This window comes from Pogonomyrmex barbatus, unplaced genomic scaffold, assembly GCF_055798465.1.
Source record: "Pogonomyrmex barbatus isolate J1 unplaced genomic scaffold, ASM5579846v1 scaffold18, whole genome shotgun sequence".
Taxonomy (NCBI): domain Eukaryota; kingdom Metazoa; phylum Arthropoda; class Insecta; order Hymenoptera; family Formicidae; genus Pogonomyrmex; species Pogonomyrmex barbatus.
In genome coordinates this window covers 5,499,052-5,525,234 of record NW_028297114.1, presented here as the reverse complement: position 1 = coordinate 5,525,234, position 26,183 = coordinate 5,499,052, and the positions used below count along the sequence as shown (strand labels likewise).

The 26,183-nt window shown below is 41.9% G+C and overlaps 1 protein-coding gene across 7 annotated transcripts; it reads left to right on the top strand.

Annotated features, from left to right (window-relative positions):
- Window positions 1-1,043: 1,043 nt before the first annotated feature.
- LOC148937007 (uncharacterized) lies at window positions 1,044-26,183 on the top strand. Of its 7 annotated transcripts, none has more exons than XR_016138792.1 (3): window positions 1,044-3,108; window positions 23,138-23,185; window positions 23,302-26,183. XR_016138792.1 is itself a non-coding variant. In XM_089074863.1 (3 exons), exons 1-3 carry the CDS (start codon window positions 7,294-7,296, stop codon window positions 25,696-25,698), a joined length of 183 nt encoding a protein of 60 aa, XP_088930989.1. In that variant the 5' UTR covers window positions 6,924-7,293; the 3' UTR covers window positions 25,699-26,183. The 7 variants fall into 7 exon arrangements, 3 of the variants coding, with proteins under 3 accessions (XP_088930989.1, XP_088930987.1, XP_088930988.1); XM_089074863.1 differs by lacking the exon at window positions 1,044-3,108 and adding an exon at window positions 6,924-7,398 and having other exon boundaries at window positions 25,669-26,183; XR_016138791.1 differs by lacking the exon at window positions 1,044-3,108 and adding an exon at window positions 6,968-7,578.

The window sequence follows — 26,183 nt, the reverse complement described above, 5'->3', positions numbered from 1 at the left end:
GGTGAAACGTCATTCCTCGGAATGCGGTTTGAATTTTGCAGAGGATGAAAACGGAGCAATTTAGAAAATTAGCTCTCGTCCCTGGTGACGTTCGGTAGGTCGTGGCGTATCTTCGCCTGGAGACGTCGCGTCTCGTGAGATCCTACCGCAGGCATCGCGTGTACATCGCGGTGGTTTCGCGGAAACTGCATTAGGATGGGCGCATGCGCTCTGATCGCGGTCACGGGGGAAGGGGGGGGGGAGTGGACGAAAGACACGAAAGAGCGAAGGGCGAGAGAGCGGGGGCGACTAAGATAGACTGTGAGAACGTTGGAGAAGGAAGAGGTTGATCTCAACAACGGCGCGAGTAGACGCGGTGGAATAAGCGAGAACGTGGGGAGGACAATCGACTGAAGGGGGAAACGTAAACGAAGGACGAGGACGAAGATCCGGCGTAATGAGAATCTAAAGCAAACGAAGCGGCGTAGATCGTAATCAGGGAATAAATGTCTTAGACGATGTCTGAGAAAAATGCCTGAAATAGGAAAGACATAGAGAAGAAAGTAGATATTAAACTTGATAAAATAGAGAGAGGATACAAATGAGGGAGGGGGATGATGATGTATCCTCGAAAAATACGAAAGATGAGAAGAGCTTAAGTAACACGAAAAATTGGAGGATTGGTTTTAAGATCAAGCAAAGAAGTGTAAAAGAAAACGGATAAATGAATTAAAAGATAGCGAACAAAAGGTAACGACAACGCAGAGGGTATGTACGAGAAAATGAAGAAATGCAGATGAGAGGATCATGGATATAGCTCTCTGTTGTGTTAGAAAGTAGGAGAGCGAGTTGGCCCGAGTTTTCAGTCGAGCTCGGGGAGAGTTGGGTAAGAAGAAGATGAAGAAGTAGACAACGAGAATCGGGCGACTTTCTACCTCGGGGAAGGCAACCGGAGCTGACTACCACCAGTTCTAGCACAGCACCTAGAAAGGGGAGGGAGGGGGGGGGGAGGGGGAGAGTGGATGCTTTCATCCGCGGAACTGGGCGCGACTAACCTCTATCGATCGTAAGAAGACTTCCACACCTACGAACCTCACACTTCCTCGCGCCGCGTCCTATACTGGGTGGATCGCGTATAAATAAATAAACCGGCCGAGGCACCTGAGCGGCTGCCCATCCACGTGATTGCACGCAGCGTTCCATTACTCATGCTACTTCATAGCTTCCCGGTTGATTTCGCACCTCGCAAGTTCTTCTCGCGTCTGATAGGTTACTCAACTTTCACGCTCATAATGGAAACTCAACGTATATATTTAGATCAATACTATTAAATTATAGTAGATTATAGTATTAAAGTATAGTAAAAAGTATAGTAATAGGCTTTAGGTAGAAGTTGTATAAAATTATAAGAAACTTGACAGCTTTGGAAATTTATAACTTTACATTGAGCATTTTACGTACCTGCATTTGATTTATTTTCATTTATTCTGGAGTTGAACTGATATACGGATATTTCATCTTTCAATTTTTGCGTTATCTTAATTTGTGTAATCTGTGTAATCCTTCTTCTTTAAAACGGCACTTAAACGTGAAGCTAATATAATTCGTTATACATTCTGAGATTAATTATCGCTGATTCATAATATTGCTAATTGACTTTGCAAAACGGAGTATTTAGTTTTTTTTTTTTTTAATAACAATGATTATGCGTAGTTTATTGCCGTAACAAGTGGTCGATTATTCTTTTATGAGTGTAATATGTTCCGTTTTCTGTAAAGTGGTCGCGCGCGCGGCTATTAATTACGGCGCAGCACGTCTGCGACGCGTTGCATGTAGGTACATAAAAACCGGAGCTGAAACGTTCTTAAATCACTTTGTGCGAGCACGTCGTGTCGCGGCGACGACTCGTACTCCCGGCGCATTCTTGTCGGCGTTCCCCGCCGCATTTAAATCCCTTTATCTTGGGCCACCCGTTGCATCCGCCAGATTCAAAGGTCGGTTTTGCAGAACCGCGGCTTCGTAAGAAGCGCAGCTTCGCCGTGCTGGTTCGCGACATAAGAACATCACCGGTGGTGGTGGCGGCGGCGGTGACGGCGGCGGCGGCGGCGGCGGCGGCGGTGGTAGTGGCGCAAAGGGGTTACCCGGGGGGAGGGAGGGGTGAGAAGAGCGCGGCGGGAGGGGGTGGCGAGGGTTGAGACGGGAAACTAAGTTGTATTGATCCTAGGCTGCAGGGGTGGAAAACCAGGCAGGGTTAGTACGTGTTCTTAATCGCCAAGTGACCGCCCTCTCTCTCTCTATCTCTCTCTTCCTCTTCTCCTCTTCTCCTCCGCCTCCGCCGCCTTCGTCTCTTCCTGCTTCTCCACCTTCCATCCGCTTTCGCCCCTTCCCTTCATTCGGCCGTCGTCACATCCGACCGGCTAAAGGGGCTTCTCTTCTCGCCCTCGAGAATCGTGCATTTCCTCGCTCCCCCGCGGAATCGCCGACGCCATTCGGTCGAGAGATTGTTTCAGGATTAGGTAAGGAATCGCGGTATTATTCGTCGTTCTGTCGTATAGAGTTATTACGCGGAACGACGACACACCTTAAATTATTCGCAAATAGATGTAGCAATAGATGTAGATTTACGATGCACAAGAACATCTAAATGTTTTTACTTTCATAAAGTTGTACAATTCTAGTACGATTTACATATTGAAATTGAAATAGTCACAAGTAGAAGAAAATTATAATCTTACTTAATCTCTTTTACTCGCGTGAATTTCATTATTTTATCCGATTAGAAAACACTTTACATCTTAATGATGAAAATCGAAACGGAATAATATAACATTTCTATTTTTGACGTTGACGGTCTATTCGTAGCACGCTGCTGTATTTTTATATGATATATAAGTTAATATTAGTTATTTATTATTATCCCGCGTTCTATAATGGCAACTGCTTTTTATATAATTTTTTATGCGGTTTTTTTTTTCAACGCCTGTCTCCAGTCTCCACCCTCGGCCACAGACAGTTTTTTTTTTAACGCGTCCTACGCTTTCTTTTATAGGCGCGTCTAACGATAGACACGGCCTTGAAAACGATTGCAGCTGCAACGCCGGCAGTCTCGAATTAATTAACAGTTCCTCGGTAAGTTTAATAGCGAGTTTAACCGAACTTTTAGACAATCGTTTTAGATTGGTCCGTTGTTTTCCGCGTTATTGCTGTGACACATACGAGGGTCTCGTACGAACGAAGTTAGAATTAAACTATCGTACGTTGTTCCTCGGCGGTGCGCGGAGCGCTAAATACGAGCTTACATCTGCAAGCCAGAAATTCCAGTTTATCTTCTGAATTCCTGACCGAACACTTTTCGTACAATACACTCCTCGTCCCACGTTCTCGCCGCACGTTTAACAACGTAAACATGACTATTTAATTCCGATCCTTTTATCTCTAATCCTTCACTTTACATCGAAGACATATATCTCGCGTGTATCCGACACTTTTACGTTGGGTAGCGCGGTAGCCGGCAGAGAAATTTTTTTTTCATACAGTTTTTTGCCGATGAACGCTAATATCAAGCTTCGCGTACTGTAAAACGTTAATGCGTAATGCTAATACAGAAATACATAATTATACCGCCTCGGGTATTTACCGAATTTGATATATTTAACATATCGCAAATATGACATTGTAAAGGTGCTTTATTTTATTATGTGAAATAATATGAATGTCCTCTTGAATGTGTTCTGTTTTTTTTTTAAATCTCATTAATGTAATATTTTATAAAAATTTTTTGCGTTTTATTACGCTCATGTCGTTTTAAGTTTTGAACGATATCCGATTTCGCTCGAAGAAAGACATGATAGGTAGTTTGAGAGGCTGACAAGCCGTGTCGGTCGGCATATTATGTCGCTTAAAATTCAAAATGGTGAAAGACACGCGGAGAGATGTCGGCATTAATTGGATTCTACCGAAACTCGCGCGTTACCGTCGCGCCGACTGGATAGGAAGGCTGATGTGAAGGGGTGAAAACACGATTAACGAATACATCCAGCCGTTGTGCTATAATTTGATATTCTGCGCCATCTCGCGCGGCAAAGAACTTTTTAATATTTGTGACGCGACGACAATTAATCGTTTCTTAACGATCTTTTCTTATGATGATGTGTCATTCTCTTGTTTTCGAAATAAATTTCACCCAACTCTCCGATATTTAGACTTTTTTCTCAGCGGTTTGTGCAAACGTGAAACGCTATTAATTTATGAATTATTTATTTAAATATATAATATATATATACCATGTGTAAATATACGATTTTTAATAATTTTGTTTTAAAATGGATAAATAAAAAAAATAATATGATTATATGAAATGACATTTTCTCAAGTCCATCTTGAACCGGTTTCTGAAGAAGAATCCGTCCCACGATCTTTGACTTCTCTAAAATATTCCCCTCGCGAGAGAAGTTATTCTGCTTCGAAATCCGGATCTTGCGGTCCAGAGGCTTTTACCCCGTGGGATTTCAATTTTGACTCCATAAGAGAACAGTATCCTAGCCTTTTATTAAATCTTTTATTAAATCAAATCTAACGTTTTGAACATTCTCAATAAATCTAAAATATTTTTTATTTTAGCATTTGAATTAAATATCAGACATAAATGAATAATTAAAAAAACAATGATATAAAGAGGAATTAAGGTAATTTTTGAATGTACATTGCAATAACCCTTTTCTCATTACATAATTTTCATGAAATGATGTCGCATTAATAAAACTGATTTCTTGTACAGTTGTCGATGATGACACAGCGCATTCTTCCTATGATACAGAATTGCATGTTAATCGTTAATTTCGTTAAATTGAGGTCGTGAAATCTCGCGAGCGGACCTTCAACATTTTCACAACGCGAATTAAGTTAGTAATTGCGCGTAATGATTGCGGCCGCTACATTTCGGAGTGATCAATATCAATCGCCAGGGGGGTTATCGAGTAAAATTCGCTGCCATCCGGGCTGAACCGTGCTCGACGCTGCGTTACAGCCACGTTGATCGCATAATTTCTCGCGGTGCAACGGTAATATTTCCGGCTTGTCTCATTGCGTGGCCGCGGCGTAGTTCGGCCGCAAACAAACCCCGAAACAACAATTGATTCCGGCGAACACGTCGCGTCGCGCACCGTGTGCAAAACATCGAACAACGGGTTTTCTTGCTCGCTATTGGATAGGGGGCAGGGCCGCGCCAGTCCGGAAATTTACGGGATTGTATCCGCGCGAGTAGCTTTTTGCTCGGCAACGACACGACTTTGCTTCGTCGTTAATTACGCGCTGATAAGTCCTGACCTATGGCGAAGAAGAGAGAAAGAGCGAGCGAGAGAGAGAGAGAGAGAGAGAGAGAGAGAGAGAGAGAGAGAGAGAGAAGGATGAGGGAGGAGACGGAGAAAGAGAGAAATCAGAGACGAGGACTGGATGACCTATGGCTTGGACTTTTTGCTAGTGTCATATTTCCGATATGTGAAAAACATTTAATTATGTAAATCAAGACTTATGCTCGTTTATCATCATCTTATTGATACTCTTGGAATTTATCTGTTGCATATATTTGTGCAATAATTAACGGAAGATAATTTTTAATTAAGGGGGTGTGCTACATGCATTAAAAGAAATGTATAACTAGCCTTTGCCATAGGAAAATGTATGCTAGATTTATTGGATGGTGTAAAAACCTGTATTTCAAATTGTAGATATTTATATCTTCCTTCAATTTGCACATTTTCCTTCATCAGAAAAAAATCATGCGGTATGCGGCGTTGGTCGAAAAAACAAAAATGATACTTCTATAAGAACTCAATGGCTTAGTATGAAAATCAAGTTTTTTTTTTTTATGATTCATATTCAATCTCCTGAGGATTGATAACACGTCATTTGCCACTACTCATGTTCAAGCTGTTTAACAGTTTCAACTGTCTATTCGCAACGCGCTCGTCGGATTCTCGGAAAATCTCATTCTCCCGCCGAATGTCGAGCGAATCTTAATCGGCCGCCGGAAATACGCTGCGAGATGTATAATACTCGGTAGGAAATGACGTCATCACTCAGTGTTAGAGAGAGATAGAGATAGAGATTGAGAGAGAAGGAAGAGAGAGAGAGAGAGAGAGAGAGAGAGAGAGAGAGAGAGAGAGAGAGAGAGAGAGAGAGAGAGAGAGAGAGAGAGAGGGGGGGGGGGGGGGAGAAGGGGGGAGAGAGAGAGGGGTGTGCAATGAGAGGACGAGACGATGGAAACTGTACGAGACGGGAGAGAGTCAGATAGAGAAGGAGAGAGGAGAGCGAAGGGGGATTTTCGCGAAATCCTGGCAGGTAGCGTCGGCTGAGTTATGCTCGTATTTCCCGTCAACACATCCGATGATGTCTACGGTAATGTAACCGAAATGTATGAACGTTTCGTGCTGCCACATTTGCACGGTAAACCTCCACCGTTACGATCAGCTGGCGAGTATGCGTTGCGCGAAGCCACGCAAGGGGGATTGGAAAACCGTGTGGAGGCCAGCAGCCGATCGTAAAGTCACGAAGATGACGAAAGAATATACATCTTGCCATAATTGTATGCAATTAATAGAGTAAAAGCACAAAATATTTTTATTACAGGTGTCAACTCTAAATAATTTTATATAAAACTAAAACAATTATATAGAGTTAAAAATAATCTAAGATTTTATAAGTATTAATAAAACAGCATAAAAAATAATATATCGTGAATAAAAATTGCTATAAATATCGTTATTAAAACTGGTATTATTTAGATTTTTAGGGCAACGTATCGATAATTTACATGTTGTATATTATTTTTTTCAAAGTGGAGACCTTGTTGATAAGTTTTTTTAGTCTTTTTATCGAAAGTCGCTCGTGGATGTTTTTTAATTCGGAAATGTTCAGCGATATGGTCAATGGATCGATCGTAGCTCGTTCACTTTCTCCGAAAAATAAACGCCGAATACGCGCGAACGAGAGGGAAGCAGAGTGAATCGGGTGGTGAGTTCGATTCTCTTTCCGCCCCACCACCAGTTTTCCCGCGGAACAGCCGCATGCGCCGTAAAAAAGCACGGCCGCTACGAGTTTCGTTTCACTCTTCGGGGTTCGTCTACCCATTGCCCGATAAAAAAGCTCCGCTTGCGCGGCTCTCGTTCGTCGAGGACATATCGTATTCGTCCGCGGTTCGCGTTTTCATCGTCATCATCATCATCATCGTCGTCGTTATTTTCCTTGCGCAAATGTTTCGTCATCGTTGTGCTATCTTCGTCTCGTGTTGTTTCGAGGGAAGAAACGGAACGAATAATGGTCAAGATGGAAGAAGAGTGCGGCCGCATCGCTCCGGAGAGGGACATCGCGACACAAAGAAAGAAGTGCGTCCATACGAGAGAGTGGACGGACGAGAATGGGGTAAGGAGGTGGGGAGGGATGGTGAGAGAGAGTGTTAAGAAGACGAAAATCCGGCGGATTCGAGCGGCGTCTTTCCACCCGCCAACCTACGTACGTTTCCCTACAATCGTTGTGACCGACGTCCATGGTGGCTACCAGCACGTCGGCGATAAGGGTTGCTTCTCGGTGGAAAGTCGTGGGGTGAGAACGACGTACAGACCACGCCTCTTGTCTAAGGTTACCCCCACCGATTCTCTCGCTCCCCTCGCACAGTCTCTCCTCGCGCGGGGAACCTAAGATTTTTCCACTTTGCCTCCCCGCCGTCCCGCTTCTCCACCCTTGCCGTTGTTACCCTCTTCGCTTCTTCCCCCTCTCTCTCTCTCTCTCTCTCTCTCTTTCTCTCTCTCTCTCTTTCTCTCTGTAGCTCGGCCACCTCGTTCGCTCCCTCCACGGTAGGAGAGTCGGCCCCCCTCTTCTTCTATTGATCCGGTACTAAGGCGGTTTCTTGCGCCCCCGGAGACCGCTACACGGATCTCACAACGCCGCCCGAAAGCTTCCTCGCGTATCTTCTTTTTTCTTCATCCCCTACTTTGCACTCCGTAACCTTGAATGTTCTCCGCCAACGCTTTTTTATACGTCTCCTGCCTTTTGGCACATTGTCGGGCGCTTTCGAGCTTTCCGCACGTAATGTAGTACGCGTACGTAAACGGCTTTTATATAGAAGGAACAAATGCTTCTGCATATTCTGATAAAGCGACTTCTTGGCGAAACAACTCGATAAAAATATTTCGCGATTGAATGTGCATGTATTTACATGATTAACTCGTCTCTTTTTGACTAATTTCCAATAAATTATCTTTTTATTTTGAGAAGAATAAATTCTTGTTCAAAATTTACGTATTCTGCTTTCAAACCAAGGAAACGCACGAATTTGGAATTTTGTTGTAAAAGATTTATGTCAATCGACAATGTTACAATTTTAGAAACAACGAATTATATTCCGCACAAGACCTTACGGTTTTCCTAGCAGTTTCTCGGCTCGAGCGCTTTCGACATTTCAGACTAGATCGGTATAAGATCGCAACGATTACGTAGGATGTTCCATGGTAGTTCCATAGATACGCGTATATAATATAACACGGTCTATGTTCTATGGTGAATGGGGCATGGGGTGTGGGTCGCGCGTGTGGGGCGACAGAGGGAGGAGGGCGGGCTTGAGCGGTGCTTTAGCCGGGGGCTGTTAAACACGGCGGGTCTTATCGGTAAAACTGTTCTGTACAGGACTACCACGTCCAGCCATTGGCCGCGAGAGTATCTCTGGCCTTATACTCGTTGTCTGCTAGGTATGCATGCGAGGTACATTACGCGACGTTAATGCTCGCGCGCTAAAATCGTTCGCAGGAAGCGAAGACTCCTGCTGAAACCCTGTAAACCCTGTCGAGACGTGTTGCTTAAGCTGTCACGCTTGCTCGCTTCGAGCTCAGGCATTCTGATCTTTGGTCGAGCACGGCATTAGACGATAAAAACGTCTTTTTGTCCGTGTGTAAGAAAAAGTCGTGAAGTTGGAAAGTCTTTTAATTGAAAATGCATTGGTCGAAGCGACAAGAAAATATATTTCGAAATTGCAAATAGGATATAAAATAAAATTGCACTTTCTAACATGAAATATTTTTTAAAATCGTAATGTTTCATTAGATATAGACAGAATTATTTTATATTTCTACTTTGCATTCTTTTGTAGTCATCGCTATTTTAATGATGATTGTGATTCTTGAAAAGAAGCGAAAAAGACATCTTAAATTAAATGACTTTGTCTCCGAATCGCTTCGATTTCGTATTGTGGACAATCAGCTCGATCTACTCGATGTTCGACTTTTCGAGCGTTTAAAGGAAGCGCCCGATTGTGGAGAACATTGCGCTTCCGGTGAAGAAACTTCAATAAGTTTCCTAGGAATTGTTCCAGTTTGCACAATTGTCCGTAGTGCACAATCACCCATTCGACGTTTTCCTTATCTGGCGTTGATTGTGATTGAATTTTCTCGTTTAGTACGTAGACTAGTTTGTGAGATTCGCAGCTAACCAGATTAATTTACTTAATTTGATCGACATCTTTCTCACACACACACATTTCAACTTTTATATAATATTTCTAATATATAATTTTATTTTTGACAGAAATTTAATTTGAGATCACGTTTGTAAAGATATGTACGTGATATATGCCAAAATTGAAAAGTGGTCTTTTAATTTAAGAAATTGAATAAAATCTGCGTGACAATGTTTTACGTAGCAGAAAGAGATAGATATTTCCTCCTGATTCTCACTTAACATGCAAACCAGCCAGTTTTAATCTTTAGCGACGAGTTAAATTCTTATCACCTCATTTGATGCGCGCCGCTTCGAGTGTCGGGACGGTACGCGGACGCCGAGGCGAATAATGCGAGTGCGAGCAGGCGAGTACATAGGCAGGATCACTTATAAGCCCGGGCTTGTATATATGTATTCCTGGGTAGCCTTTCTCGGCATTAGGTAGCCGGGCTAAGGCCTTAGAGGTCTCCTGGCAACCAAGCCTATCAAACTATCTTACGGTCTAACCCTTACCATCTCCTCCCCGAAACCTTCCTCGACCCCCCTGGAATCTCACTTCGAGCCCTTAACGACCGACCCCACGAGAGACACGGCGAAATTGAGAAAATTATCCTGCCCCACGTTATGTGGAGACGATGACCACGGGGTTCTCGGCACTATTCCCTCCCTCCCCTCTGATACGATCCGACACATAGACAGGAGCTTATAGAGACGAGCAAGAAGTCCTGCGGGATCGCTGGGGAAACTAAATGGCCGGCGAGTCGGCTGCCATCTTAGTTGCGAATTAAGGAAAGGGTGACTTGACCCTCGTAGATAGACGCACCCCTGAAACGCTCGAAGGGGTAGCTGATGTAATTTGCATTCGAGGGGCATGATACGGCGTCCATTTTTCTGCATCCACGTTTCTATTGTTAATTCGTGCTTAATATTAGACGATCAAATAAAAATAATTACGATTTTTAATGAATTAATGATAATAATTTAACAGGTACTATTTTCGCGATTTTTAAATGTTATTTTTTGATTATGACTGATTTAGATTAATCGATCCGATAAGTACTTTACTATTTCTAATAACTTATTAGTGATCTACTTTTATGACTTTGTGCAAATTTAGTGTACATTAGGCTCAAAATAGCCACAATCGATAAGCGTTAAAGAGTATTAAAGAGGAAGCGGAAGCCATCATTATTTTCGGAAATTCAGGATAGAAACTAATAGTCTTATAGTGTACGATTACTTTCAAAGTCAATAACAATTTAGATACCTTTTTAATAAAGTGTTTATATTGTTATATTTCGAAAGTACTAAATATTATAGAACAGACTATAAATTATTATATTAAATATTCTTTTTAAAATCAAGTTTTAACGACTTAAATTTATGTCGACAAAATATCTCGAATGACAATACATATTTGTCAATTCTTCAGAATATTAAAAATTATTACTACTTAACTAATTGGCACTATTTAAAGCAGAAAAATTATTAATGTAAAAAGAGTAAGACGAAGACATCTTGGAATGCGTTCTCAAAATTGTCGAACTTATAGCACGTAGGCGGAAACCGTAGTGAATTCCGAAATTGCTGGCTATTTATCCCTCAGGTCAAAGTTTCCCTCGTACTCAATGATCGCAGTGTTTTCGCGTGCACAATGAGAAGTCGTACTCGTTAACTCGGTCGGTGCACTCGTTTCGCGGCACGAGTGTGGGCCGTGAGCTCGCATCGTGGGTGGGTCACCGTGGACCAAAAGGGTCGGTCTGTCGTCATTCTAGTACGGTTACAGCGGGCGCGGAGCTTGACAGAAGTTGTAAACTTTATGGTAAACCGTGGCGGGAAGGAAGAGGGGCGGGGGGGCCGACGTCGGCCACGGCCGGTAAATGGGGAAGGTGCCGCGCCGCTGCAGCACCGTGTGCTTAATCCAATCCAGAGTTTGTTCTTTCGACGATCGACGTAATCACCGGCCGCACGTAGTTTCCAACCTGGCCTCGCCTTCTCGTCTCTCTTCCCCTCCTCCCCCCCCCCCCCCCTCCCCCTCCTCCGTTCCCGTTCCCCTCAACCGACCGACCGACCAACCGACCGACCTAACACTTCGCTCTAAGGTTCCACCTCTGGCGTATGTACCTCGTTTACGAATGTTTGTCGATGCTTCAGCTTCGAGATCATCGAGGTGGTAATGGACGTTCGCGCCCACGAAGTCCTCGGAAAACATCAATGACTCTAGAACTTGAGTAGTAAAGACCGTACCCATCTCGGAATTTGAAGAGGGTGAGAGAACGTTCTGCGATACGTGGAGGAGTTTTGGTAAAATTGATTGATAATACGATTTTGAAATTTTTTAAATGCCACATTTTCTTGCATTTGACGACTGTGACATTTTGTTCCCTCTCATTCACAATTAATAACAAGTCTTTATCTTTAATCTACTAATTAACTAACTTTGAATATTTGTGAGGTAAAGCTTAATTATTAGATGAGCGACATTAGACAATCTTTAATGCCTACAGAATTATTGGATATTAAATGCCGAGCGGACGACACGCTGGGTACCAATTAAATATGAAGCAATCTATTCTACGTGCAAATAACATTCTTGCTTGTTACATATTTAATTTTCTTCATGATTTTTATATTAAACATGTGCATCTATAAATTTTAGTAATTTCATTTATATTTAGTCAAAGCCAATTAATATTAATATTAATAGATCTTTCAAATCTTTAATCGTAGAAAGATACATAGTTAAAGTAAAAAGTAAATATAAAGTAAGTTTAATAGAATTAAAAGTTGATAGAACTTATAATAATTCGTAAAGATTCAAGCCGGATTGCATATTTGGTACAGTTCCAGAGAGTACAGTTCCTTCGCGGATCTCTACGGGGAATTCATTTAGCTATAGCGACAGGCTACCTCCGTTCGGGGTGTTTCGCCCGGGACGCGATTAATTATGGGGCTCCTTTTGGGACTGCGAACCTCGAAGCTTTGAGCTCAGTCGGGAGCGCGGCGCGTGGGATGGGAAGTATAAGATATGCTCAGAACCCACGTAGACACCCGGCTTAGCTTCCTCGAGTATTAGATCAATAATTCTAACCTCAAACTGGCTCGGTCACGGACGTCGAACGCTCGGATGTAACTCGATATTCCTTCGTTCTGAATATTACTTCATGCTTGATAACCCTCTCTGGGGGTTTAATAATTCGCAGTAAAATCAGATGTATCTTTCTTGAATCGCTATATGCGCGCGGATGCCAGAAGAAGAAAGGCCGAAATCCGGAAGAAAAGGGGAAGAATGTAATTTTAACTAAGTACGCAAAGCGTGTATGATAAAATGTACACAAATAAAATGTACACAAATTTAATAAAAATAATTGGCTTACCGCGTTCAGAAGGAACCAGTGATGAAAAAATTATGTGTTCCAGCGATGAGAGTTTTCTGTTAGTGTATCAAGTTGCATATTTTAGCATGGAGGAGTTGCCAAGTTGTGAATGACCGCCGCTAGATATCCGGAGAAATTGCATGATGATGATGATGACGATGATGATGATGATGATGATGATGATGACGACGATGATGATGATGATGATGATGATATGAGATGATGATGAAGTTGCTGTGCGATGGGTCGTTCCGACTTGATGAGAATCTTCGAATGTCAAAAAGATATTTTATGATGCGTAGGGATGTCGCACGCCGTAATTTTGACGATCGTAAATTTTGAGAAGTTACCCACCGACAGAAAAACTTCTTTACGAGCAGTAGGGATGCTGCGTGGACCGCAGCATCCCCGATACTGACCGACAGACCTAGATTTTCGTCTCTTGAAATACGCGGAACCAGCTCGCTCCTTACCGCACGCTTGTATTTACGATGCAGAATTTCGGTCTTTAGATTTCGAGAACCTGCCACCCCTCTTTACGGGATCTGGTTTCTTCTGCACTGAGAGCACATGCAGGAGATCATCATTGGTCCAGACTTAGCGTGAGAACGCGAGATGGTCAAGTAGCGAGATGATGGGAAGGCGCGGCAGAACAGGTTTTCTTCTCGTTCAATATCGCGAAAACGGCATAATTTATTCACCGACGTGACACGTGCTTTATGAAACTTCTCGAGATAGTGTGTAACGAATTTCTTTAACTTTTTTTAACGACACAGATGTTTAGTAGATATTCACATAAGAAATATATTCACATAAGAAATACTCATATATGCGTGTAAAGGAAACTCTGTTATATCAATAATATTAAAAATACAGAAATACATATTTAAAAAAATTTAAAAAGAGATTTAAAATAAATTTTAAAAAATAAAGAAATTTAATTTAAATTAATTATGCTTTTGAAATTAATTACAGTACATATAATTAATTAAAATAAAAAATAATACGTAATTAATATATAGAATATAATGTAATTATTAATTTCAAAGATTAAATTTCATGAAATTTTTTAATTAAAATTATAAAACTAGTAAAATAAATCAGTTTAGATTAGATTCATGATTGGACGATTAGTTGAAACGGTAAACGATTATTTATTATTTAATTTTGTTTGTTTTTATTACGGCATATTTTTTATGAAGATTTATTATTAAGATATTATTAAAATCAAATTTTACGATTTGAGCAAGTATTTTTACATTATCATCTTGTCTGACCAGTTTCATCCCCTGGACCTGATTTAAGGGATTCTTCTCTATGACACTCGCGCATCTCGTGAGATGACCGGCGGTCATCGGTATCGTGAGAAAGCCCCGCAGTATTGAGAATAGTCCATCGCAAAACAGGTTTCGAAAATTTGGTCCATGGCTAGATTTGTTCTATTATTCATCTCGTTTTACTTCGCTATTTGAATACACTTCCGAAATATATATAAATGACTATTTCTTTATATTATATATGTATGGCTATTTATATTATATTGTTAATATAATGTTTAAAATTATATGCGTGTTAGAAAGAGATTAATATTAATAATAATCTTTTTATTTTTATATTTTATTTTTATTCCCTGTTGTCATATAATTATGACGTCAGATATTTAACTAGATTAAGATACATATATTTTTTATGAGTATCTGATTTCAATGATTTAATTTCTAAAGTAATAAGTATCGTTGATAAAGATTATCGCGCTGTTCTTCTAAAAAAAAATTTCCACCCCATTTTTTCTCTTTTTCACATATTATGATCTCCTCGAGAATTATATGAATCTATCGTTTGCGAAATCATGTTATTGAACAATGTTTAAATATCTAAGGGCTCAGTCAAGAGTTTAGGGGAGCAATGTACGTATCATTAATCGAGCGTCAAATAACTTGATGCGGAATGGAGTTCACTCTTAAAGCTGGAATTTTCCATAAAATGGAAATCCCATATCGTCTCGGCGGAAGTGGCAGTTATTTCACACGTGCAATTAAATCTAATGCCTACACGTGTCGTTAGCATGCAAATATATACTGAGAATTATGCGGCGATTTGAAGTTTCCTTTTGTTTATTCTCAGTATCGTTACACATTACACCTCTCTAGGCACGGCATTAGTTTAATATAATAACGGCGATTCATATCGTGCAGATCGCATTGACGTCACTATCGATATATTGCAGCATGTACGTTTATTGCATTCGATGAAAACTTATTCCGCAGTTACGGGGGCTCCGGCAACTTCAATTACGATCGGGTATAAATTCCATTTCTAGTCAATGGTAGTCACGGGACTCCAGTCGTATTTGCGCGGTTTGCGAACGGCGATTACAGAGACCGCTGATTTTCCATGAATTTCGCGCCATACGGAGAAGGCACGAAGACATCTAATTATAACTCCATACGTTGAAAGGTATCACGCTATTCAAATCAACATCAGTGTGATTAATAGCATGGATTTTGTATATATAAATATATTAGCATTTACTTTCTATAGAAGTATTTTAATCTATTTTACATATATATATATATATATATATATATATATATATATTTTATTTTACATATAAATATATTTTTTATGTAATTTTGAAAATAACAAAAATATATACATATTTTGTTTCGTATTCCAAAACCTTAGATGTGTTTTTTTTTTCTTAACGCAGATTAGAATGTAGAATCTTAGATTTAATAAAGAAGCTAATATTTTATAAGTATGTAATTAATTATTGTGTGAATGAATAAAAATTTATTTCGTTTCTTTTACACGACGACAAAGTAGAGATATCGCAAATTGTTCGGTTTCTTTTTCACTTTCCAATATCGAGCCAGTTCGAAACGCTATGCATGGTCTTTCTGACTCGCACGACCATGTGACTGCATCCCGCAGAGTCAATCGCCTTCTTCCCCTCTCGCCCGCCCAGGGGAGAACCGCGTGGTGGATAGCGACGATTGCAAGTCGGCAATTTAATACGAACGCGATAGTGTACGAAGGAGAGGACTCGAATGAAACTCCGAGCGAGGGTGGCGGAGGAAAGAGGAGAAGGTCGACCGGTGGGAACGACTGAGAGAGAAGATCAGGGCGGAAAGCGGCGCGGGGGGGGGGGGGAGCGGATGGGCGGAGGGGGTGGTTGCCGGTAGTGGAGGCCGTGGTGTTTGGAGGTTAGACCGCAGTTACAATATCGCTTGATTAGAAATGTACATAGCGTATATGCGCGCGGGCCGCATATCCAGATGGTGGGTAGGCGGGTTGGGTCGGGTCGATGCCTGGGCAACTCCATAGTTTAATGCACGGACCGTGGAACTTGCAATAAGGAAGGGTGAACGGCGGGCGGGGGTGGCTGCGGGGGTTTTCGTGGAGAAGGAGGATGAGGAGAAGGAGGAGGAGGAGGAGGAGGAGGAGGAGGAGGAGGAGGAGGAAAAGGAGGAGGATGAGAAGGGTGGTTTGGTCGTGGGTGGCTCGACGAAGTGAGGCGGACTTGGGGGGTTTCGCGGGCTAAGGAGGGAAGGAGGGACAGCGCAGTATAGAGTCTCCGTGCATACTCGCGCACACCTACGCAAACCTACGATAGTTCCAGTCTGCGGCATAACGCGATCGCGCTACTTGCTTGGGGGTAGCTGTGGGGCCCTCCAGAGGCGAAATGCCCGCGCTCTGGTCTCGTATACCTTCGCATACCTTCGCATTTGAACTTACTCACGACGCCAATCGGCTCGCCGCCGCTACCGCCGACATTCAGCTACCGATAACTCGAGAAGCACATTCGTGAGATCTGCGAACGTATCAGGAACGATATACGCGTTATTGTCCCGTGGTTACAATCACCTTTCGGAAATAATTCAAGAATATGAATGTTTATTCTTTCATATATAGCTACTCTTTCCCGGAAATATTTGTACGCTGTTTTGTCGTCCATTATTGAAAAACAGAGTAGAATTTTAACAAGGCTTTTAGTAAGACAATAAAAAATTTGTTACAATTTTTTTCTAAAAACATACAATATTAAGAACACTTATTTAATGAATGAGATTTAAGCCTGTATAATGAATTATCATATATTACATAAAAAATGCGCAAATTATATATATTATACATAAAAGTCATTTAACTATGTTAATGCGAATTGGTTCGCACATAACGATTTCGCAAAACAGTCCTATAAATGTGTGGCATTTTAAATATTTTGATAAAGACAACGATAATAGCGGTAACAAAAAAAAGGATATTTTTATAGTTATATTTTTTTGTAGTTGTTTACCTAGAACGAGTACGAGAAATCTGAGACACTCTTGTTATATCTCTATAAAGCAAGTAAGATGAGTTTTTACGAAGGTCATCTTTAAAAAGAGAGATGTGCGCAGCTTGAGCTCTAGTGCCATACTAATAACGGAGGCGACGATCCGTATTCTCACGGCGCATTTAACGCTAAATGTGGTCGTATAATTTTTATCTCACATTGACACTGAACGTGAATGCTAAATAGATAACAACTGGGAATTGGACGATCACATTTCGTACCAAACTGACTGTAAAGATTGTACGATATATCCTTTCGAGTGCGAGTGAAGAACAGATGAACCGTATAATCATTCTATGAAGGATGCTTTTCGTCATTCTTCTACCGTGACCGTTATTGAATTTTAAGCTGTATTTGTATCGCCGCTTTATTATAATTAGCGTTCACTTCGCGATTTCGTCGAAACCGGGGAACGAGGTCGAGATAAATATAATTTCGCAAACTGCGTAGCTCTCTGAAACACGGCTGAAAGGTACCTCGTCCATGTCCATCCGTGCGGTATAAAGATAGTTTCTGTATTAAAGCTATACCTGGGTTTCTGGTTTCTGGTTTCTGGATCGGCTACGCCTAGACTCGGCCGTTACCGCCGCCGACGGAGTGCTCGTCCTCGAGGAATATTCAGCCATTCTCCCATTTCCAGCATCGCCTTTCCCGTTTCTCTGCGGCCGCGCTCCCCTTGCCCGCTTCCCTCCTCTTATCCTCCTTTGCCATCTCCTCGATTCGACCAAAGTTTAGAGAGCTCGCGCTTGAGAGGAGAACGCCGAACGTCACTGCAATATCGCGTAGTGTTCCCGAAGAAGATGGCGGTCGCAACGTTGAACATGATTGCCAAACTCGGAATAGCTCGTTCGTGCTTCGCTGCTCTTCAAATCAATACGAAAGGCAGGATTTGGATATAGGTTTCCCGGTTAGTTTCTCACGCGTCTATAAACTTCTTTCGGTCTCTCGATATTTCCCTCGCTGTAACAAAGTCGTCGTATTTTCTGAAAAAAAAAAAATCACTGAACCACTCCACCACCACCACCGGTAATTAGGCGATTTCAACAAATGATACGAGTCATTTGAGACTTTTGCCGATAAGAGAAAAAAATTTTATCCACCAAAAAAGTTGTTTATACAAATCTTTAAGTAGATTTAAAAAAATTTCACAAAATAATAAACAATCGCTGCCATTCTCTGTACTGAGTTGCTAAATGCAACAGACAGAAGTTTGAAAGACCAATAACGCAAAAAGCTTATATCTGCGACGGTGCCGAGCGAGTATCTCCGAGAGCAAGAGGTGCAAGACAAACGACGTTGTTTTCACGGGGGGATACCCGAAAACAGCGGGCTGGGCCGGTTCCTAGCAGTTAATTAGCTGAATAATGCAGCGTTAATCTAGTCAAAATTGCATACATCTAGACCACGCATGTAGTTTCGTTCTGGTAAACTCACGTGGTGTGGTTGTTCGCGCGCGAGCGTATATCCGCGAGCGTGCACGAAGGCAGGATTCACTTTGGTTGAAGGCGAAGGGCATCTCTCGCTCTGTTACATATTTTAGACGCATCATTTGCGCGATAATTCTTTGTAGCCACACGCCAATTGAATATTGATGACGCAAATTTGGGCTTGTAGAACGATTAAATTTGTTTTCGCCATGAAGTATACATTAGAATTTGAACAGTTAAATATCCAGTACGATTTGGTGTCGCATTAAGTAAGTTTGCGATAGAAATAAGCTTAGCGCAAAGGATGAACCTTAAGGCTTACCTTGAGTTATTCATATACGTAAAGAAATGACAAAGGTCGTACAATAGTGATCTCGAGTAAAGGTCAATATGTATTTTACATCGCAAAAGCAATCTTAGACAGAAAATAGCGATGTCGTATGTATTATAAAAATACCAAATTACCAAAGCTTGCAATTGATCTCAACGTTATGTAAAAAACTGATTAAAATATGATATCCCATTGTGAAGTTTCTCTAACTTCATAAGTAAAAAAAGAAAAATCTATCAATCTACGTTTGATCGATCATATTAATATTGAAAAGATTTTTAAAAAAGATAAATTTTGACACTTTATTAACACCAAAAAGCAAAGATTGTCAATACTTCTTGATGGATTATTCATCGAGATACACCCGCCATGCAATCAAAAACACTTTCTGTTCTATTATATTTTTTTATTCTCGCTGAAACTGTAAAGCAGCCAAAAGATCGAGTCGATGAGACGAAGATAGAATGCTCGAGTGTACACTCGTACACGTGTCCGTATGCGAAGCTCGCAATCTCGTGCGAGCCGACGCGGTAGCCTGGAAAACGAGGATAGAGAGACAGTGGTCCCTCCTTCCCTACCTCCTCTCTCTCTCTCTCTCTCGTTCTCCTACCTTCCGTGTAATCGAAAGTAATTATATTAATTGCATCGCGCACGGTCCCCGGGACCGTTACGAGAGGTATTGGCCCGTCGGTTAATTCCACGCAAGTACACGCGTGCAAACGCGCGCCGTTCACGCAGCCTCCCATGTGAGTCCTGGATCAGGGGGCGAAAGGGGGAACCAAGGCAAGTTGCGCAATTAAACGTTAACGAATTAACGTCTCCCTGCGAGAGACGTGTCGTCGTGTCGACTTCACGGCGAGCGTCGAGTTGTTAAATAAATGTCCGCGGTTTGGCCGTCGTAATCAGAAAGTGCGATCAACAGTGCGGCGTTAGCTCCATCCCCATCTAGAGAAATTAATTGAGAATTAACGCTTCCGTCCTACATTTTTATCGAAAAATCGCTTATTTTTCGTCCGGATTCTGTTATTCCTTTCTATTTGCATCCTGCGTTTCTCATATCTTCCCTTTTTTGTGAGATATTCAGATCGGGAGAACAAGGACCGACTTGATAAGTGGTACCTTCATAAGTAGAATATATTTATTGCGGTAAAACCGAATTAAATTAAAACGCGGCGAATATACGTGTCGTAGGATTGCAATACGAATACTCGTACATTTTGGTATGTCGATAATCTCGCACGGTATTGGAATTCTCGTGTTCGGGAATCGCGGTCCATCCGCGGAAGGGAAGCAAAAAGCACCCTCAAGGTCTCAATGCCCGCCACACGCGGACAACGCCCGTTATTTCCTTATAATTACTCCATTTCCTCTCGCGCGTATAGTTACGCCGAGGCCTGTATGGGAGCTAACTAGATGGGAGAAAACGGCAGATATTGGGACGCGATGCACGGCGGTCGAAACCAAACGATGGAGAGACAGCGAAATGCGGCGGTGGCGGCGGCTCGTCCGAAGATATCGAGGAAATGAATGGGAATGGCTATCGGGCAAAATTGTACCGTGATAATTACCTATTAACTGCATTGTACCTGGCACTCTCGTCGCCGTAAAGAATCACGTTCGTCTTTGGTTAGGTGGCCGAATGCCAAAGTGCTTTCTCGCTTCTTTATAGTCAAGACTACGAAAAATGGTTGAGGGGGGGGGGAGGCTCTGTCGAAAATTGATATTCAATAGATGTTACGAATTGCTCGGTTGAACGAACAGCTTCCGAGCTATTTATCGATCGGAGTTTCAATAAATAGATTTTCATTTTCTCCATTTTCTACCTCTCAATTAAATATAACTCAATTAAATATAACGCGACGAAATATTTCCGTTTATATTCCGTTTTCATTACTCTCTCGCTAATTAAAAATTTATAAAAATACATGCTTCGTGGCTGATGCGGATAAGTATTTAGCGGTCAAACTGACCAGTTTGGCCGTTCGAGCGTAAATAATTTATACCTTACTAGACAGAGATTAAACATAGAAGCCTTTGAGAGCTTCCCGGCGACGGGTTCACATTAATCAACGAGCATTAATCAATAGACAAGACGCTAATCAGGAACGTCCGGCAAGTAGGTCGATCAGAGGTTCGCCCGAAATCTTTCGATCTTGCTCGCCGCAGAGATGGAAATTCCACGTCGCGCGTTGAATGCATGCCTACGCGTATTCGTATTCGTGTGTGTGTGTGTATGTGTATGTGTATGTGTGCGCACACGGCCGTTTGCAGCGGACTGTGCAGCAACAGGATTACCAGCCCACGGCTCTCCAGCCGATGCTTTCGTCTTTCGAGATAGAGAGACGTTCCTGTGAAGACTGGAAAGCCGCGATCCCCAGTGCAGACCGGCCGAGATGCCTGGGGGTTGATTGATTAGAGGGTACGGCGTAGGAGAGAAACCGGGAGAGAGTTCGGGTGCGGGGCGCGGGTTAGTTCCAGCAGGGGGCTTCCTAGGTTATTTGGGACCGGGGGGGAGGAGGGGGGCGGGGGGAGGTGGTTGGCGCAGAGCGACGGCGGCGGCGGTGGCGGCGGTGAAGGCGGCGGTGAAGCCAGCGGTGGGTGTGGGGAACGGTGTTGGATTCGAGGTGGAAGCAAGGTAAAGGGCGGTGGCGAGGGGGCGGCCGGGTAAAGAAGGGTGGCGGCCCGTCCGGTGTTAGAGAAGGAAGGCTGGAGGCGGTAGTTCGAGGTGCTACAGTTTATAATAGTTGCCGCCGCCCTCGGGCCAACCGACCCTGCCCGCAACTTCCACAGAGTTGCTTAAACCTAACCTTCTCTCACGGGTATATACGGGACGATCAAGTGTGGTCCGCGGCTCGACCGAAAGAATGTGGGTTACTTGGTCCCGGTCGACCGCCGATGCCGCACCATTTTTGCATCGTCGCGGCTCTCGCCCGCTCGTGTTATGGTCACGAGGGGGGCTCGCCGGAAGGCACGACGAGGGAGGAAAGAGCGGGAACGGCGGTTTCGGGTCGCCAATAGTATGTCCGCCGAGCGACAGCGCGCGTGTGCCGTAGATTAGTTTGTAGTTCGTCGTTAAAGAAAAAGCCGAGTTATTAGTTGCGGCTCAAGGGGGGGGGGGGGAGGAGAGTCAGGGAGCTGGCGGGAAGATGAGGAGGTCAGGCGGCCCTCGCGCAATTTAGCGCGAGCTTATCAGATCCGCTGTACTTCCGCCGCAATTTATGCTACTTACTTAGGCGACGCGCACTATCTTCCGCTATTTATAAGAACAATGATTAATGACTGATAAGCTGTGCTTGGTAATTTCAATGCGGATTATATTATATTTTAGATTATATTCATGCTTATAGAATTTCTGATGTTACCAGTCTCTCTCTCTCTCTCTCTCTCTCTCTCTATCGGGAGTTAATATAATCAAAGTACTCTCAAATACTTTCGGCATTTCGATAAGATTTTTTTTGGAGCAATTTGTAATTCGAGTTTTTCTTGACTGGAAATGGAGCCGATGAAATGTGATGACTAATATCGAATTATCGATTCTCGATTCTCTCCTTCCCAAGTTGCGAATTAATTTGGAAGAAGGAAACCTGCTTCTACGTTCACGTGCACGTATATACGAATACCTATACGGCGCACGATTTCTCGGTCCCGCGACAGCGGCCTCCGTTATAATTCTCCGTTATCTATGGAAATTCTAAACCATACTAAACAACAATATATATCCCAAAACTATGTAATTCCTCGTGCTTGCGCGTACACGGTATGCAATATGCGGTAGCGAGGGTTGCAAACTGGTCGCACTACTAATTTGTTTTGTGCTGCCTTTTTGATAATTTATGATGTCTCGAATAAAATGCATTACTCATTAATTTACTCGAGTGTATTAGAATGCAATAATAGATATAAGGATATAATATTTTAAGATAAAAATTGTGTAAGAAAGATAACGAGAGAGAAATTTATATAAATAATTGTTAAATAGGAAAAGTCGAAAGTAAAATTTTTTATTATTAAAAAAAAGTCACTGCCTTAGACTTGCAGTTTTACTTTATGAAATTTATTAAGCAATGTACAAACTTATTCATAAAAGAAAATTATTTGAAAATATGTTTTTTTTCAATCTTACAAATATTTGATTCGTTAACATTTGCTTTAAATTTATCTGCTTTGGAACAAATTGAGATTTTAGTGATATTTTCAGCGCGCGGCTGTCCGTTTCGGGGTGAGGAATGAAAGAAGAAGATGCAACGTAAGTATGGCTCGGCTCTCGACTAAGAGTTGTTGTTCCTCGAAGTCACCCATGCCTTAGAACAGTACGTAATCATGCCAGTCCGCTATTACTTCCTATAACGCTATCTACGCCAGGAAACGCCATTGCTCGCTCGTTCCTACGTGGTCCAGGGACGCCGAGGATGATGAGATCTGCAGGCTTGCATCCTGATGAGACTATTAGGATGGCTTGATAAGTCCATAATATTCTGGTCGATGCTGGGCAACGCCGTCGACTCCACCCGGTGTCCTCGCCAAACCGCTACCTCCACCTCTTCCTCCTCCTCCTCCTCCTCCTCCTCCTCCTCTTCCTCCTCCTCCTCCTTCTCCACCTCTCGCCCGGCATCCAACTCCATTCCCTTCCGTCGTCGCCAATCCTTTTACGTGCACGTACGATGCGCGGCTTCGGTCGTAGTGACGACAAGATAGGTGACGCTTCCAATTTTCATTGACTTTGTTAACCTCGTATTCCCTCGTGATCGTTTCTGAACTCGCAAGTTTGATCAAACAAAGGATTTCTTGAAAAGTTTGTCGTTAAGCATTTATGAAATATAATTTCACAAATGCTATAAATTATGTCGTAAATTATATAAATTTATCTTAATAATGTATCATCTTTTGTCAGTGACTTTTTATATTGCAAATCGCGTATATCGTCTTTTGCATCTTTAATCGCGTTATTTTTAAGAACACTAACTTTTTTTTCAGCGACTTTAACCTTTACAAATATTGTTTTGGTCTTAAAAATTTTAGATTTTAGAAAAAAGAAGACTATTAGACAGCCATTATTTATTCGGAGATAAATGTCTATTTTAAGTAATTTATATTTTGATTGTACTCGTCTCGTAAGGTTAACTAATTTTTAATGAATTTTTCACGTCGGAGCATTTCAAAAGCGTTCTTTAGAAACTTTACCTCTTGCCCATGCTCGTCTTTTGCGGGTGAACGGTCGATGTTGCGCCCTCGAAGCGGCTGAAATTAACTTTGAGCATTACAGATGTCGAGGCGCGCCGCGGCGAGAAGCTAACACCTTGTTAGCCTGACAAATTCGGTCCATCTCTCCTTCCTATCGTCCCTCACGACACCCGCCGTCTCCACCCATGCTTTCTATTCTCGCGACAATATCCTAGTCTGCCTTTACCAGAAATTGAGGAAACTCGGCTCTTAACCCTTTAAATGGATACGCAAATTTGCGATCCGTCATAAGAAGCATCATCTCTCGTGTATGCAAAGGGAATGTAAGGAAACATCTGTTTTTTTTTATTTTTTGAATAATTATCTAAAAACCGTCACGTTATTTATTTGTGGTCCAAGGTACAAACCAACTTGTGTAAAATGACTGATCTATCTATCGTGAATCTTTTAGCGTTTCCTTTCTTCGCGAAATTACGACGCTCGATACATCTTAAAGTTTTCTATGAAACTTGCGTGGCTTTCACAAAGCCCGGTACTACGGTGTTTTGTGTGTGCTCGTATTCGTAATGGCGTCGCTTCTCGCACGTATTTTGCGGTCCGGATGATAATCGACTTCTTACGCTACATGCCGGGGCTACCCTCCGTCTTCATCGGTCTCTCGAAATTGGCGCGAATGGAATCCCGAGCAGCTGCGGGAGTTCTCGTCGTACGTGCGGAGAGTGTCGAGCGTCGTAGGACATCGTCGCTTAATCGGGCCGCTACCCTCCGCGATCCGTGGCTGCCATCACCCCCCAGCCCCCATCAGCCCTTTCTGGACCTTTGCGTTGTCGCGCAATCCATGACGACTGGAAAGTGATATCGAGAATTTCGAGAACTTCACTCGATATTGGACGATTTCCAGGCACTTCCTTTGTGCTGTGTTACACGAAATGGTGTGGGTAAAATGGGAGGGGTGGTCGTGGAGGTATGACAATTGTGGTGGCGGCTACGATACGACCGGCAACGGTCACGGGGTGAGGACGGTGGAGACGCATCGTCGTATTTGCGTCGAAAGGCGGAAGGGTAATACCACTGCATGGCGGAGGAGTGCCAATATCCGGTGTGGGCTCGTCGACATTTAATTGCGTTAGTATTTCATCGTAAGAGCCGAGAAGACTTTTCGATTGGGGTCGCAATTGGTGGAGTTGCCTAAAAAGCCTTTGATAAAGTTACATATACAGTAACAACAGATAAAGATGAAGGCTGAAAACTACCCCTTATCTAATTTATTATGAAAGGAAAAATTATCAATTCTTACGATGTGAATCCGAATACGCGATGCTAGGTAACAAAAAGAAGAACTTTGTCAGTTTGAAATAAATTGTTAAAAAAAGTGCAAACAATTGAGAAAAAGTATTGTTTTTCTGTAATAGTGATAATATCAAAAGCATAAATTAAAAAAGGCAGCACTAAAAGATGTGTATTTAAAAAATATGTGTATAAAAAAATTATCATTTAAACAGCTATCTGAATCGATTACTAACTTTTATAGATTATTTTCTGTTTTAGGTATCTGTAATTAACAGACATATTTTGTAAGACAGAGGTAAGACGATTCGAAAAATATAAGAGGCTGCACCATAATAACTTATAAAAGACGAAGAATTGAAATAGATGTATAAAATGTACAGAATAAAATTAATGCGTCTATATTTTTTGTTTAAACATATTAGGAAATTTGTGCCGTTACGTAAGCATTAACATTTATCTACATTAACTGTGTTAATGTAATAAAATAAAACAAATCAAGTTAAATATTGTTATTAGATATAGTTATAAAGACTAGATATTTACTTAAAACTTTGGCATATAAATTAAAATATATATAGAACTGAGATAAATATTTTTTATGTCAAGTCAAGCTCTATATAGTTATTGTTTGTTAATACAGTACATTAATGTTATTTAGAAATATATAACTCCTTAATTATGTTATGATTATATTAAAGAAGTCTCCTTAATGCATTCCCTTAATACGTATCCTCAAACTCTATGGAGAATAAAGGTGTCTTCTTTCCAACCGA